The sequence below is a fragment of the Neoarius graeffei genome, chromosome 18 (assembly GCF_027579695.1).
Source record: "Neoarius graeffei isolate fNeoGra1 chromosome 18, fNeoGra1.pri, whole genome shotgun sequence".
Lineage (NCBI taxonomy): Eukaryota > Metazoa > Chordata > Actinopteri > Siluriformes > Ariidae > Neoarius > Neoarius graeffei.
In genome coordinates, this window is record NC_083586.1 from 62,624,810 (window position 1) to 62,642,310 (window position 17,501).

The 17,501-nt window shown below is 47.4% G+C and overlaps 1 protein-coding gene across 1 annotated transcript in view; it reads left to right on the top strand.

Moving 5' to 3' along the window:
• Positions 1 to 17,501, top strand: part of LOC132866421 (B-cell receptor CD22-like) — a 43,197-nt gene that overhangs the window by 15,980 nt on the left and 9,716 nt on the right. The window contains exon 3 of the mRNA XM_060899182.1: positions 1,731 to 2,099. Within this exon, the coding sequence (XP_060755165.1) occupies positions 1,731 to 2,099 (369 nt within the window). The remainder of the gene's footprint in view (positions 1 to 1,730; positions 2,100 to 17,501) is intronic.

Sequence of the window (17,501 nt, forward strand, 5' to 3'; positions counted from 1 at the left end):
TGGGTGGGTGGGGTCAGATGGCTTTGCAGGTGAGGCAGGAGTTATAAATATTCATTAGAGAAGGGAGAGAGACACCAATGATCCTCTGAGCTGCTCTCACGATGCGCTGCAGAGTCTTGCAGCAGGACACGGTGCAGGCGCCGTACCACACGGTGATGCAGCTAGTCAGGATGTTCTCGATGGTGCCTCTGTAGAAAGTGTGCATGATGGGGGCCGGGACTCTTGCTCTCCTCAGGTTGCGGAGGAAGTACAGACGCTGTTGGGCTTTTTTGGCCAGTGATGCGGTGTTGTTGCTCCAGGACAGGTCTTCAGAGATGTGCACACCCAGAAACTTGGTGCTGCTCACCCTCTCCACTGCAGCACCATTGATAGATAGTGGAGCATGCTGGGTGTGCTCTCTCCTGAAGTCCACAACAATCTCCTTTGTCTTCTCCACATTCAGATGGAGATTGTTGTCCTTGCAACACATGGCCAAGCGGCTCACCTCACTCCTGTCGATTGTCTCATCGTAATTGTTGATGAGACCCACCACAGTCGTGTCATCCGCAAACTTGATGAGATTTGAGCTGGATGTTGGTGTGCAGTCGTGGGTCAGCAGAGTGAAGAGGAGGGGGCTTAGCACACATCCTTGGGGGGCCCCCGTGTTCAGTGTGATGGTGCTGGAGGAGTTGTTGCCGACCCGTACAGTCTGTGGTCTCCCCGTCAGGAAGTCCAGCAGCCAGTTGCACAGGGAGGTGTTGAGTCCCAGCTGGTCCAGTTTATGAATGAGCTGCTGAGGAATGATTGTGTTGAATGCTGAGCTAAAGTCTATGAACAGCATTCTGACATACGAGTCTTTTGTCTCCAGGTGGGTGAGAGCTGAGTGGAGGGCAGTGGAGATGGCGTCATCGGTCGAACGGTTGGACTGATATGCAAACTGGAAAGGGTCCAGGGCGGGGGGGAGGGCAGACTTGATATGCCGCATGACTAGCCGCTCGAAGCACTTCATGAGGATGGGAGTGAGTGCGACAGGGCGGTAGTCATTGAAGCAGGAGGGAGACTGCTTCTTCGGGACCGGGATGATGGTGGTGGTTTTGAGGCACGTGGGGACAACAGCCTGGCTCAACGAGATGTTGAAGATGTCTGTAAAGACATCTGTGAGCTCCTCGGCACAGTCTCTCAGGACACGACTAGGAATGTTATCAGGACCCAGGGCTTTCCGTGCATTTGTCGTCCTGAGAGCTCTCCTCACGCTGTCTGGGGACAGCGTCAACACCTGGCTGCCGGGAGGTGGTGGGGTCTTCTGTGCCATGGTGCTGTTGTCTGCCTCAAAGCGAGCGAAGAAGTCGTTCAACTGATTCAGCAGAGAATCAGAGCTCTCTCTCTTCCCCCTTTAGTGCTCTCTCTTTCTTCCCCCTTTTGTGCTCTCTCTCTCTCTCTCTCTCTCTCTCTCTCTCTCTCCCCCTTTAGTGCTCTGTCTCTTCCCCCTTTGTGCTCTCTCTTTCTTCCCCCTTTTGTGCTCTCTCTCTCTCTCTCTCTCTCTCTCTCTCTCTCCCCCTTTAGTGCTCTGTCTCTTCCCCCTTTGTGCTCTCTCTCTCTCTCTCTCTCTCTCTCTCTCTCTCTCTCTCTCTCTGCTGTACTGTGTGACCTGTGGACCTTCTCACTTTGTGCTTTTAGTTATAAATGAGCTCAGATTGTTACACTGGAGAGTTTATCCAGGTTTCAACATGTTTCTGCATTTCATGTTGCAGGAGGTGTTGTTTCTCAGCAGTGGGCTGTGTTTTACACACCAAGCTCCATCTGTGCTGGAAAGGGATCTACAGTGACTCTGGGCTGCAGATACGCATATCCAACATATTCAACATATCCAACTCGGTATAAAGTTGAGAAAACTTTCTGGACCAGAGAACAGGTTCAAAATGGTAAAGAGCCTCCTGATCTGTCTTCAGACCGAAAGTACAGAGACAGGGTTCAGTACCTTGGAGACAAACGGAGTGACTGCCGTCTCAGACTGAGTGATGTGAGAAAACAGGACCAAGGCCCATACTACTTCAGATTTATAACAGACATATATGGTGGAAAGTTTCAAGGTGTACCTGGAGTTTTTCTTTCTGTCAGAGGTAAGCCACATCAACTCAAATAATAATAACACACTGCACTTTATTTACCATAAAAATATTTAGATTTACAGCATTAGTACCACGGTTTTCCATTCAAGAATTAAAATTTTCTACAAAGAAAACATCTCAATAAAGAGCTGTGTGAGTGCTCGCTTTAGTTATCTCACTCGTTAACAGTGACTGAAGGTACAAAACTCAACAACTCGGTGAGAAGAATCCGGCTGCAGTCCGGAGAGCAAGGTGGGGCATGTGTAGCCCCGCCCCTAACCCTGTCTTTGACTTGCAAGGGACGACATAGCAAAATAGAACCCGCATGTCTGCCATGTTGGTGGCAATCCAAACGTGGGTCAAGCACATACCAGACAAAACAGTGACGCATGTGTGACTCTCTCTTTGTTTTTCCACTGCTTTAAGCGGTATTTTAGCTCTGCCATATCTCTGTGCTGTATGTGGTTGTGGTCACAGCAGTACTCGTGACCGTAGCACGTTCCGATTTTTTAGAATTCCGTCCGTGATTCAGAAAGAGGGTGAGGAAACCCTGAGGCTCAGTATGGAACAGAGACGAGTGGATCAGGACACTTCGTCCAATAGTTAAGACATTCCGTCTAAAGCCTTTTCATATGCACTATCAATTATTTTATATTTCAGGTATTCCTGTGTTCGTGAACGAAGCCCCACGAGAACGCTGCTCCACGCCTAAAGATTTAACAAGATTAAACGGAGCTCACAGCGAGGCCAAATTTGACCGGCACCTCTCTCTAAGCCTCCCCCTTGGAAAGCGCGTGGTCTCGGGTCGGTAGGACCGCGCCTCGGCCTGGGATTCACAAACAAAGCCCCCCATGAGAGCATTGTTCTGCGCCTAAAGATTTAATGTGATCCATACTATGGCTCTCATTCGCTTTATGAAAATGTGTTTTGTTTCAGTCAAATTCCATTGAGAATTCCTCCTTTTTTCAAACAAACAAATACCTGAAAGGGTAGGTCCCTGCCAAATGACCAGATGGTGGTTGCAGCATCAGATTAATTTTCTTTGTGAGAGCTTATGGTAATAGATACTGGTGAAATATGAACTGATAAAATTTTGGGGCTGTATTCTGTGTATTTAATGAACTAGGTCATTTTGAAAATTACTGAAATTAGACCAGAATGTAGCCCCTAAATTCTCACCAGGTATTTTTGGGGATTTAAATGCATTTTTCTCAGCTTCTGGGCTACACAGAGGTTTGAAATTTTGGTAAATTAACTTTCTATATGTTGCTAATCTGGAAGGAAAACATAGATCTAGATCTTTCTATCTAGAAAATCCTGGCCATAGGTACTTCCTAAAAATGAAGAAAAATGCACTCGCGAGTGGGGTTTAGGGCCCTAAAAATACTAGAAAGCAAATGTATTCATCTCCTATCACTACCTGGTCTTATTATAAACCAGATTGCCTGGTCACTTCTATAATGGGAGCGCTCTTGATAGAGTATTTACAGAAATATGGCAGATTCAATTCCATACCCCACAAAAAGTATCATATCTTTAAGACCCTGAATGGAAATGAAGCCCAGGGAGCACAGGTCTGCAACTCGGTAAATAGTTTCATTAATTCAATCACTACAAACATGTGAAGTGTCCTCTTATTTGTGCATCATTCTCTTTTTTCAATCCCAAATCATTCATTTTTAATGCCCTCGAATTTGTTGTTTTTGCTGTTACATGTACTCTACAGTTCACAAATAACCAGAGGTGGACAAAGAACCCAACTTCATTACTTAAGTCGAAGTCCAGATCCCACTGGTCCAATGTTACTCCAATACAAGTGAAAGTTCTCCAGTCAATTTTTTACTTAAGTTAAAGTACTGAAGTACTTGCTTTTAAAAATACTTGAGTATTAAAATTACATTTTCTGTCAACGCATCGTTATTATTGCCACAACACTTACAAAACCTAATACCGTTACCAAAGACAGAAATGTGAATTCACAAAATGAACACATACTGTGGCATCATGGTGGTTTAACGTTAAGTCTGTTTATACATGCTAACTAACAGTGTCCAAGTTAACTAGCTATGTGTAAACATTAGCTGCGGACAAGGCTACGGCAACTTGGCGGGCAAATCCATAGAAAGTCATTTGACTCACCCGACTGCATAGCATTGTAATGTTATCGCTAGCTCTAAAAGCACAGACAACTTCACTGCAAGCTTTCTCTTGGAATAAAACGTTTATCTCCCTCAATATGCTTCCGCAGGTTGGACGGCGAGTTTTTGTAGGCCGTGATGTGGTTCGTTTTCGGCAAACATTTAAAACAAAACAAATCTTGAATCTTTTCAGAAAACTGAACCATGGGTTCATGGGCGTGTGCATTCTCCAGAAGAACTGCCTCCTTCCATTCTGCCATCAACTGACTGGGTTAAATAACGCTGCTGAGAAATCACTGAACTTGATTTTATCCAGTCTATGGATGTGACGTGACCCTAGTGATTACTGATAGACTGTCTCAGTGTCACCTGCGAAAAAACCATCACATTTTAGAAAAGAAAAGAAAAAAACATCCACTTTCTAAGCTGCTTAATAGTAATGAGTAACGAGGACCTTGAGAGAAATGTAGTGGAGTGAAAAGTCGATGTCCGATGCTGTAGTATGCTCTGGCCCCATCCCAATGCGGCGTGGCGATGTAGCTTACAGCAGGTTATGGTCGCTGAACTGCTGGCTGTCCAGGTGGTGCTCTGAAAACAGTGTGGGCTTTGTAGATAATTGGGCTAATTTTGAGGGCACTGCTGGCCTGTTAGGGCGGGACGGTATCCATCCCACTCGGGAAGGTGCTGCTCTCATTTCCTGCAGCATAGGTCATAGTCTCAGAACAGGCCTAGTTAATTTCTGACAATCCAGAGCCAAGGCCAGGGAGCAAACGAACAGGCTAAACCGACTGTCTGCTAGCTGCACAGAGTCGTCACTCAGGGCCCACTACATCGAGACTGTGTCTGTTCCCCGAGCTCAACAAAAAGGTAGAAATTTTCAGAGAGTTTGTTCCAGTAACCTAATCAATAAAAAATTAGATCATACTGACTGTAGAGCTGCTGCCAGCACCTTTGATCTAAAGGTGGGGCTATTAAATATTAGATCTCTTACATCTAAAGCGCTAATGGTTAATGAGCTCATTACTGATCAGGAGTTTAATGTACTGTGTTTAACAGAAACATGGATTAAGCCAAATGAATATATAGCATTAAATGAAGCGAGTCCTCCTGGATACAGTTATATACACCAGCCTCGTCTAACTGGCAGAGGAGGAGGCGTCGCGGTTATTTATAATGATTATCTAGGTGTAACACAAAAACCTGGTTATAAATTTAATACATTTGAAGTTCTTCATACTCATATAATGTATGTAGCCTCGAAAAATAAGTCTACCCAGTTAATTCCATTGCTTATTATTTACAGGCCCCCGGGGCCATATTCTGAGTTTCTTTCTGAATTTGCAGATTTTATCTCAGATCTGGTTATTTCCTTAGACAAAGCTTTAGTTGTCGGAGATTTTAATATTCACTTCGATAACCCAGAAGACCCTTTAAAAACAGCGTTTGTGTCCATCTTAGATTCAGTCGGGATTAAGCAGAATGTCATAGGACCGACCCATAATGGTGGTCACACCCTTGATCTAATACTAACATTCAGATTAAATGTAGACAATATAGTCATACTTCCACAGTCTGAAGTTATCTCAGATCATTGTCTCATCTCATTCAAAATATGTCTGAGTAATAATATATGCACCTCACCACGCTACTGTATTAAACGTACTTTCACGTCAACTACTGCACAGAGCTTTATAAATGATCTCCCAGAGCTGTCAACTTTGATTGGGTCACTGTCAGCCCCTGCAGAACTTGATCAGGCAACTGAATGCTTAGAGTCAACATTCCGCCATACCTTAGATAATGTAGCTCCTCTAAAAAGGAAAATGGTCAGAGACAAAAAATTAGCACCCTGGTATAATGATGACACTCGCACATTAAAACAGACCACTCGAAAATTGGAACGTAAATGGCGTCAAACAAAATTGGTAGTGTTCAAATTAGCTTGGAAGGAGAGCTTCCTGAAGTATAGAAAAGCTCTTAGTGCTGCTAGATCAACATATTTCTCCTCCCTAATAGAAGATAACAAAAATAATCCTAGATTCCTATTTAATACTGTAGCAAAATTAACCAGGAATAAGTCCACTATCAACACATGCACACCTGCAGTATGTAGTAGCAACGACTTCATGAATTTTTTTAATGACAAAATTGGGAATATCCGACAAAAAATTCAAACTACTAATTTAAGGTTAGACAATGAAAGTGACCTTGTAGTTAACAATATAACTGTATCAGATCATCAGCTAGAATGTTTTACTCCCCTAAAAGAAACTGAATTACTTTCATTAATCTCTACATCAAAAGCCTCAACTCAACGTACTAGATCCCTTACCGACACATCTATTCAAACAGATAATGCCTGGAGTAATTGAACCGCTTCTAAAAATAATAAATTCTTCTCTTATGATTGGCTATGTACCCAAATCCTTTAAACTAGCAGTTATCAAACCCCTGATTAAAAAACCTGACCTTGATCCCTGTCAGCTGTCCAATTAACGGCCAAAATCAAACCTCCCCTTTATCTCCAAGATCCTTGAAAAAGCTGTGGCACAGCAGTTATGCTCATATTTACATAGGAATAACATCCATGAAATGTATCAGTCAGGATTTAGACCTCATCATAGCACAGAGACAGCACTGGTTAAGGTGGTAAACGACCTACTGTTGGCGTCTGATCAGGGCTGTGTCTCACTACTTGTGTTGCTTGACCTTAGTGCAGCATTTGATACCATTGATCATTCCATTCTTCTGGATAGACTAGAAAATGTTGTGGGAGTTAAGGGAATGGCCCTCTCCTGGCTCAGGTCTTATCTAACTGATCGTTATCAGTATGTTGATATAAATGGTGATATTTCTAGACGTACCCAGGTAAAGTTTGGTGTTCCACAAAGTTCTGTCTTGGGTCCACTGCTTTTTTTCTCTATATATGTTACCTCTGGGCGATATTATTCGTAAACATTGTATTAGTTTCCACTGTTATGCTGATGACACACAGTTGTATGTCTCTGCAAAACCTGATGAGAGACACCAGCTTAATAGAATTGAGGAATGTGTTAAGGACATTAGACACTGGATGCTTATTAATTTCCTTCTGCTTAACTCTGACAAGACTGAAGTACTTGTGCTAGGACCACATACAGCTAGAAGTAAGTTTTCTGATTACACAGTGACTCTGGATGGCCTTTCTGTTTCTTCACGTGCAGCAGTAAAAGACCTCAGAGTGATTATTGACCCCAGTCTTTCATTCGAAACTCACATTGATAACATCACCCGGATAGCTTTCTTTCATCTCAGAAATATTGCAAAGATAAGAAATTTAATGTCATTGCATGATGCAGAAAAACTAGTCCATGCTTTCGTTACCTCCAGGTTGGATTATTGTAATGCCTTACTGTCTGGATGTTCCAATAAGTGCATAAACAAGCTCCAGTTAGTTCAAAATGCAGCAGCAAGAGTCCTTACTAGAACTAGAAAATATGACCACATCACGCCTGTCTTATCCACACTGCATTGGCTCCCAATCAAATTTCGTATTGATTATAAAATACTACTATTGACCTTTAAAGCACTAAATGGTCTCGCACCACAGTACCTGAGTGAACTTCTGCTCCTCTATGACCCGCCACGCCTACTTAGATCAAAAGGTGCAGGCTATCTGCTGGTACCTCGTATAGTGAAGGCTACATCAGGGGGCAGAGCCTTTTCTTACAAAGCCCCACAGTTATGGAACAGCCTTCCAAGTAATATTCGGGAATCAGACACAGTCTCAGCATTTAAGTCTAGGCTGAAAACATATCTGTTTAGTCAAGCCTTTTGTTAATGGTGTTTATGAGGTAAAGGAGTAGATCTGGAGGGTCCTCAGACATAGAGTGTTTTGGTAAACTGGGATGTATGGATGCTGTCAGTCCCCACTCGCTTGCTCACTCGAGTTTGTTGACGGTGTAGTGGCTGGCTGCTTTATGTCCCGGGGCTCCCTCATGCCTGTGTTACCTTCTGGCTCTCTCCTTTTAGTTATGCTGTCATAGTTAGTTGCCGGAGTCCCTGCTTGTACTCGGTGCAATATGTATACTGCTCATACTTATTCAGGTGACATTGGGCATACCTAACAACCTGTGTTTTCTTTCCCTCCCCCCCACCCCAAATCTGTCCCTCTGAGTTACATGGAGTCAACAGGAAATCTTTTGGTGGAGAGGGTGGAGACCTCGACTGGCTATCGTAGCCTGCAGGGAATCGGCCGTTAGACATTCTGTCGCATGTCCCAGACCCTGTGAGATGTAACTGAATTGTCTTGGCCAGCCCTAAGGGTCCCATCTGCATCTCATCATTGCTGAGGAGTGTGCTCCCATCACCCAATCAAGCATCCAGCCAGAGCAGGTCATGATATATTTTACCATATTAACATGTCATTGTTGTGTGTTATGCCTGATGTAAAGACTCTTGTCTCTGCGAGCCTACCACACAGATTTAATACTTGTCATTTTTAGGGCATACCTAACAACCTGTGTTTTCTTCCCCCCCCCCCCAGTCTGTCCCTCTGAGTTACATGTTGATCCTGGGATTGAGATGCTGGCCTCTTCTGCCCCTCAGACCTGCTTGATCCATCCTGGTGCCCTGTGTCTGGTCGGAGTTTTATCACACTGCTCCTGTGAAGGACGGCCCCCTGAGGACAGTTGAGGGTTATACCTGTTAAAACTGTTAATATTATAGTCAGGCTGTCTGTTGTTGCCCAAATGAGGATGGGTTCCCTTTTGAGTCTGGTTCCTCTCGGGGTTTCTTCCTCATGTCGTTTGAGGGAGTTTTTCCTTGCCACCGTCGCCACAGGCTTGCTCATTGGGGATAGATTAGGGATAAAATTAGCTCATGTTTTAAGTCGTTCAAATTCTGTAAAGCTGCTTTGCGACAATGTTTATTGTTAAAAGTGCTATACAAATAAACTTGATTTGATTTGATTTGAAAAGTACAATATTTGTCTTTCAAATGTAGTGAAGTTAGTCATAAGTTTCCAAAAATAATAATACTCAAGTAAAGTACAGATACTCAAAGTATACTTAAGTACAACACTCAAGTAAACGTACTTCATTACTGTCCACCTCTGCAAATAACTATCTGCTTTACCATGAAAAAGTAATTTAAGCTCACAGATGCAGCACTCTCCTATTCATATGCTTGTCATGACTAATATTGGGTGTATTGTCTGTTTACAGTTGCATTTCTGACAGAGACTATATCAGTATTTATAATTTTCCATAGATCATGTATACACCAGTGTTTTAAAATACATCTATATAATTTATCACTTTTTATTTGATGCTATTTCCTTTCTGTTTTCAGATCTGAGTGATCTTTAACATTGCTCCTGTTCAAAGATCCAAACTTATCGTCTCGAGTGTAGATCGTACTTGGAACAAACTTTTGGTGCTGGAACTCTATAAATAGAACTAACAGCTAGTTCCTTAATAATATCGCCCAAAATGTGTTTGGTCCCTGCACCAGGCACAAATAGAAGGGCACGACAGTATAAGCTTAGCATTTGCAGAATTCAATGCTAATAACCTTTAATAACATCTGAGACTTCCTCATACAGAAAATACTAAATCCTTGACTGATCACTAATTTGAGTCTATATTAAAAATGACTCCTCTAAATACACAACAAATTCGAGGGCATTAAAAATGGATGATTTGGGATTGAAAAAAGAGAATGATGCACAAATAAGAGGACACTTCACATGTTTGTAGTGATTGAATTAATGAAACTATTTACCGAGTTGCAGACCTGTGCTCCCTGGGCTTCATTTCCATTCAGGGTCTTAAAGATATGATACTTTTGGTGGGGTATGGAATTGAATCTGCCACATTTCTGTAAATACTCTATCTAGAGAGCTCCCATTACAGAAGTGACCAGGCAATCTGGTTTATAATAAGACCAGGTAGTGATAGGAGATGAATACATTTGTTTTTTAAGGCCCTAAACCCCACTCGCGAGTGTGGGGTTTTTTTTCTTAATTTTTAGCATTTTCTGGAAGTACCTATGGCCAGGATTTTCTAGATAGATGGCTGTGGCAGCGGGGGCGTGGTCAAGCACTGGTCTGTGACAGGAGGGTGGAGCCAGGGAAGGTGAGTGGCAGAATCGCTTCACCTGATGGTAATTAACCTGTGCTTTGTGTGTGTTTTCCCAGTAAACCGCTCCCTATTTAAGGAGGCTGAGAGAGAGCAGAGGGAGCGCGACCCGGGATTGGAGGCTGAGTGTGTGTCTGTGTGCGTGTGTGCGAGCGTTAGACTGAAAAGTTGATTAATAAATACGCTGTCTCTACCTCCAAACGTTGTCCTGCCGTCCTCTGTGCTCCACCCACACATTGTCCGTGCTACAGTGGCGCCGAAACCCGGGAAAAGGTGGAGCACCAGTTCTGCAGCTCCATGGAATCCTCCCCGTTCGCGGACTTGGTCCACGCCCTCGCCACGGCTCAGCAGAGCCAGCACCAGGCACTCGTCACGCTCCGAAAGGAGCAGGAGCGCCGCTTTGAAGCCCTGGTGCTGGCCCAGCAGGAAGACCGAGAGGCGTTCCGGCGGCTCCTCGCGTCGGCGGGGTCCACCAGCGCCCCGGCCGCGGGCCCGTCTCCCCTCACTTTGTCCAAGATGGGCCTGCAGGACGACCCCGAGGCTTTCATCACCTTGTTCGAGCAGGTCGCCGAAGCCTCGGGGTGGCCGATGGAGCAGCGCGCGGTGCGCCTCCTCCCTCTCCTGACGGGAGAGGCGCAGCTGGCCGCACTACAGCTCCCCACCGACTGCCGGCTGGCCTACGCTGACCTTCGCCGGGCCGTCCTCCAGCGCGTAGGGCACACGCTGGAGCAGCAGCGCCAGCGCTTCCGCGCGCTGCGGATGGAGGAAGTCGGCAGCCCATTCGCGTTCGGCCAGCAGCTCCGGGACGCCTGCTGGCGGTGGCTGAGGGCCGAAGATCGCGACGCCGAGGGAATCATCGACCAGGTGGCGCTGGAACAGTTCATGGCCCGCTTACCAGCCGGAACCGCGGAGTGGGTCCAGTGCCACCGCCCGGCGTCGCTGGATCAGGCCGTAGGACTGGCGGAGGATCATCTGGCGGCTGTTCCGGCGGCAGGACAACGGATGACATCGTCTTCTCTCTCCTCTTCTCTCTCTCTGTCTCCCCCCCCCTCCTCCCGTGTCCCGTCCTCGCCCCATTCCCCCACCACGGAGGCGGGGGCCGGCTCCACCCCAGCCGGCCCGCCGCACCCGTGGTGCCCTCCCGTTTCTCCCTTCTGTGTCTGTCTCTCCCCCCCCTCAGGTGAGTGAGCCCCAGAACACAGCTGCAGAGGGAAGGCCCGGGCCGGTTTGCTGGCGCTGCGGGGAACCGGGCCACCTGCAGCAACAATGTGCAGCGATGGAGGTGGGGGCGGTGGTGCGGATCCCCGACGCGCCAGAGGCTGCCCTCGATCGGGCCGGAGTGTATCACATACCGGTAAGTGTACAAGGGGCTACATATCAGGCGTTGGTGGATTCAGGCTGCAATCAGACCTCGATCCGCCAAAGCCTGGTGCAAGATGAGGCATTGGGGGGAGCACAAGGGGTGAAGGTGTTGTGTGTGCACGGGGATATTCACAGCTACCCGTTGGTGTCGGTCCACATATATTTTAGAGGGGAAAAATCGATAGTGAAGGCGGCGGTTAATCCTCGCCTTACCCACTCTTTGATCTTGGGGACTGATTGGCCGGGATTTCGGGGTTTAATGGCATGCCTAGTAAAGAGTGGGTCCTGCCGGTTGACGGGGGAGGGTCCCGGTGTCGCTTTGGCTGGAGCTGCGGTCGCAGAGCCGTCCACGTCATCTCCGCGACAGGGTGAGGAGCCGCCGGCCCCTCCTCTTTCTATTGGGGAATCCCTCGCGGATTTCCCACTGGAACAATCGCGAGACGAGACTCTACGACACGCGCTTGACCAAGTGAGAGTAATCGATGGTCAAACGCTCCAGCCAAACGCCACCCCGTCCTTCCCCTATTTTTCCATTTTGAAGGATAGGTTATACCGAGTGACGCAGGACACTCAGACGAAAGAGCGAGTCACCCAGTTGTTAATTCCAAAGAGCCGCCGGGAATTGGTATTCCAGGCGGCTCACTTTAATCCCATGGCTGGACACCTCGGGCAGGATAAGACACTCGCCCGGATAATGGCCCGATTCTATTGGCCGGGGATTCGCAGCAACGTCCGTAAGTGGTGTACGGCGTGCCGCGAATGCCAGTTAGTAAATCCAGCGGCCATTCCAAAAGCGCCCTTGCGCCCCCTACCATTAATCGAGACCCCGTTCGAAAGAATTGGGATGGATCTCGTCGGGCCATTAGATCGGTCAACACGAGGGTACCGCTTTATATTAGTTCTGGTGGACTATGCAACGCGATACCCGGAAGCAGTGCCTCTTCGCAATATCTCAGCACGCAGTATTGTGGAGGCCCTCTTCCACATCATCTCCCGGGTTGGAATCCCGAAAGAGATTCTGACTGACCAAGGCACCTCGTTTATGTCACGAACACTGAGCGAACTGTATGGGCTACTGGGTATTAAACCGATCCGCACCAGCGTTTATCACCCACAGACGGATGGTTTAGTTGAACGGTTCAATCGCACCCTCAAGAATATTATTAAAAAATTCGTAAGTGAGGACGCACGTAACTGGGATAAGTGGCTCGAACCCTTGTTGTTTGCAGTGCGAGAGGTCCCCCAAGCCTCCACGGGGTTCTCCCCGTTTGAATTATTATATGGGCGTAAGCCGCGCGGCATCTTAGATGTACTGCGGGAAAATTGGGAGGAGGGACCTTCACAGAGCAAAACCGAAATTCAGTATGTTATGGATCTGCGCGCAAAACTCCACACGCTCACCCACCTAACTCAGGAGAATTTGCGGCAGGCCCAGGAACGGCAAGCCCGCCTGTACAACAAGGGCACACGCCTTAGAGAGTTCACTCCGGGAGATAAGGTACTCGTCCTGTTGCCCACGTCGAGCTCCAAATTAATCGCCAAGTGGCAAGGACCCTTTGAGGTCACACGGTGAGTCGGGGACGTTGACTATGAGGTTAGGCGAACGGACAGGGAGGGGGCACTACAGATCTACCACCTCAATCTGCTGAAACTCTGGAACGAGGAGGTCCCCGTGGCGTTGGTGTCGGTAGTTCCGGAGAAGGCGGAGCTGGGGCCGGAGGTCCCTAAAGGGTCATTGGCATCACGTACCTCTCCGGTCCCCTGTGGAGACCACCTCTCCCCGACCCAACTCACGGAGGTCGCCCAGTTGCAGGCCGAGTTTTCGGATGTGTTCTCGCCCCTGCCCGGTCGCACTAACCTCATAGAACACCACATAGAGACGCCCCCGGGGGTGGTAGTGCGTAGCCGTCCTTATAGATTACCCGAACACAAAAAAAGGTGGTTCTGGAAGAACTTCAGGCCATGCTCGAAATGGGCATCGTCGAGGAGTCCCACAGTGACTGGAGCAGCCCGGTGGTCTTGGTTCCCAAGGCCGATGGGTCGGTCCGGTTCTGTGTGGACTATAGAAAAGTCAATGCGGTGTCTAAATTCGACGCATACCCAATGCCTCGTATTGATGAGCTGCTCGATCGACTAGGCACGGCTCGCTTTTACTCGACACTGGATTTGACGAAGGGATATTGGCAGATCCCCTTGACTCCATTATCCCGCGAGAAAACGGCCTTTTCCACACCGTTCGGCTTACACCAGTTCGTCACACTTCCGTTTGGGCTGTTTGGGGCGCCCGCTACGTTTCAGCGGCTGATGGACCGGGTCCTCTGGCCGCACGCCACCTATGCGGCCGCGTACCTAGACGACATCATCATTTATAGTAATGACTGGCAGCGGCACCTGCAACACCTGAGGGCCGTCCTTAGGTCGCTGAGGCGGGCGGGACTCACTACCAACCCGAAGAAGTGTGCGATTGGGCGGGTGGAAGTACGGTATCTGGGCTTCCACTTGGGCAACGGGCAGGTGCGTCCCCAAATTAATAAGACAGCAGCGATTGCGGCCTGCCTGAGGCCCAAGACCAAAAAGGGGGTGAGACAGTTCCTGGGGCTGGCTGGCTACTATCGTAGGTTTATACCTAATTATTCGGACGTCACCAGCCCGCTGACTGACCTCACTAAAAAGGGGGCGCCAGATCCGGTCCAGTGGACGGAGCAGTGCCAGCGGGCTTTCTCTGAGGTAAAGGCTGCACTGTGTGGGGGGCCACTCTTACACTCCCCTGACTTCTCTCTCCCTTTTTTGTTACAGACGGATGCGTCGGACAGAGGGCTGGGGGCCGTTTTGTCCCAGCAGGTGGAGGGGGAGGACCTCCCGGTCCTATACATCAGCCGCAAGCTGTCAGTGCGTGAGGGGCGCTACAGAGAAAGAGTGCCTGGCGATCAAGTGGGCGGTCCTCGCCCTCCGTTACTACCTGCTGGGGCGCTCTTTCACCCTCTGTTCGGACCACACGCCCCTCCAGTGGCTCCACCGCATGAAGGATGCCAATGCGCGGATCACCCGTTGGTATCTGGCACTCCAACCCTTCAAGGTGGTCCACAGGCCGGGGGCGCAGATGGTCGTGGCGGACTTCCTCTCCCGTCAAGGGGGGGGGAGTTGGCTGCGGGCCGGACGGGCGCCCGGCCTGAGTCGGGCGGTGGGGGTATGTGGCAGCGGGGGCGTGGTCAAGCACCGGTCTGTGACAGGAGGGTGGAGCCAGGGAAGGTGAGTGGCAGAATCGCTTCACCTGACGGTAATTAACCTGTGCTTTGTGTGTGTTTTCTCAGTAAACCGCTCCCTATTTAAGGAGGCTGAGAGAGAGCAGAGGGAGCGCGACCCGGGATTGGAGGCTGAGTGTGTGTCTGTGTGCGTGCGTGCGAGCGTTAGACTGAAAAGTTGATTAATAAATACGCTGTCTCTACCTCCAAACGTTGTCCTGCCGTCCTCTGTGCTCCACCCACACATTGTCCGCGCTACAATGGCTTTATGTTTTCCTTCCAGATTAGCAACATCTCATCTCATTATCTCTAGCCGCTTTATCCTGTTCTACAGGGTCGCAGGCAAGCTGGAGCCTATCCCAGCTGACTAAGGGCGAAAGGCGGGGTACACCCTGGACAAGTCGCCAGGTCATCACAGGGCTGACACATAGACACAGACAACCATTCACACTCACATTCACACCTACGGTCAATTTAGAGTCACCAGTTAACCTAACCTGCATGTCTTTGGACTGTGGGGGAAACCGGAGCACCCGGAGGAAACCCACACGGACACGGGGAGAACATGCAAACTCCGCACAGAAAGGCCCTCGCTGGCCATGGGGCTGTGAGGCGACAGCGCTAACCACTACACCACCGTGCGGCCTGATTAGCAACATATAGAAAGTTAATTTACCAAATTTCAAACCTCTGTGTAGCCTAGAAGCTGAGAAAAATGCATTTAAACACCCTGGTGAGGATTTAGGGGGTACATTCTAGTCTAATTTAGTAATTTTTCAAAATAGCATAAATAAAAAACCTCTGGGTCTAGAAAGCTGAAATTTTGAAAACTAATTTAGATTTACATATATTTTCATCAGGGGGCGGCACGGTGGTGTAGTGGTTAGCGCTGTCGCCTCACAGCAAGAAGGTCCGGGTTCGAATGTGAATGTGAGTGTGAATGGTTGTCTGTGTCTATGTGTCAGCCCTGTGATGACCTGGCGACTTGTCCAGGGTGTACCCCGCCTTTCGCCCGTAGTCAGCTGGGATAGGCTCCAGCTTACCTGCGACCCTGTAGAACAGGATAAAGCAGCTACAGATAATGAGATGAGATGAGATATTTTCATCAGTAACTTCCACCATTAAAATAAAAATATATGCTCAACCAATTATCTATATCTTGGGTCTTTTTGGCTTGGACTTACCCGGAACATAAAATAACTGATCGTGTGTATGAAAAAGGCTTTGGATGAAATGGCCATGGGATGAAATGACCTGTATTCATACTTGAGTGTCGGTAGAAGTGTCTTATCTTCAGAAAAGCCTGACATTTTTAAATATGGGTCAAAACCACACATCTATCTTCGCTCAACCATTCAAATCGTGGTAATACTGAGAAAATTCAGCATTGTTTACAGACACACTTTCAGCAGCTGCCATCCGAGTTGCTTTGTATATCCACCATCATGGTGGATGCTTATGACATAGCACATTTTGATCACATGGTTGCAAGTCATCTATCCCTAGCCATAACCCTCGGACGGGGCTACACATATCCCACCTCATTCTCCAGTCTTTCATGTGAAGTGTTAGATGAAGCACTAGGTCTGGGTTTAATACGAATAAATACTGTTATGCGTCTTACTTGATGGCATTCCTATAAACAGATATTTTAGAAGTGTTGAATAATTCTTAAAATTATATTTATGCTCAAAGGACATTATTTAGTGTCACCAGTTGCATTTATTCTGTATGAAAATGTATCAGCTGTAACCCAAAAGCACACAGAAGCAGGCACTGCCACCCAGTACAGTAACAGGTGCACTTTATCATTCTGACCACCAGATGTCACTAGTGTGCAGTGTTTAAAAGCTTCCAGTCAGGAACCTTTCATAGATCCAGTTGAAGGAAAACTTTAGAAAGGTTCATTTTGACATCACTAACAGATCAGATCCATAAGATCGAGGAGGCTTCGACTCGCTACAGACACACTGCTGGAGTGAGATCTGGCAAAGTGTGTTTTGGCATTCCTATTTAAAGAGAGACATCTGACTGTAGACAGGAGAGCGTCATTAGTAATCAAGGGACTTTGAAGAGAGAAGGTCGACTAGAGGTCATGGTTGAGAATCAGGGTTGTTGTCCACATGTCCTATTGTCCTACTGCATGTGAAAATATTGTTGCAGATTGCGGTCCTAAAAAGGCCTTTAAAAAACCTCAAGAAACACGTGTTCAGACGCCACCTCACACATGTGCAGAAGAGACTCCACAGTACTTACCCACCCTGAAGATATAAACAGTTACTCATTTTTTAATAATTACATGTTGCAAATATATACAATTAATAATTAAAACACGTTTGTAAAGAGTGAGAGTGAAATGGCAGTATATTGTTCTTTATGTGCAGCGGCTCAGTCTGAGCTGTAAGTAGCTACGTGGTTTAAATTCAGTTTTAATGTCCTGGATTGGTGTTTGGTGTAATCTGTAGAGAAAACTGTAGAACTTCAGCCACATATTAGTTCAACAAACTTGAGATCGTCATACAAAGTGTTTACTGCACCCACGATATTCAGCAT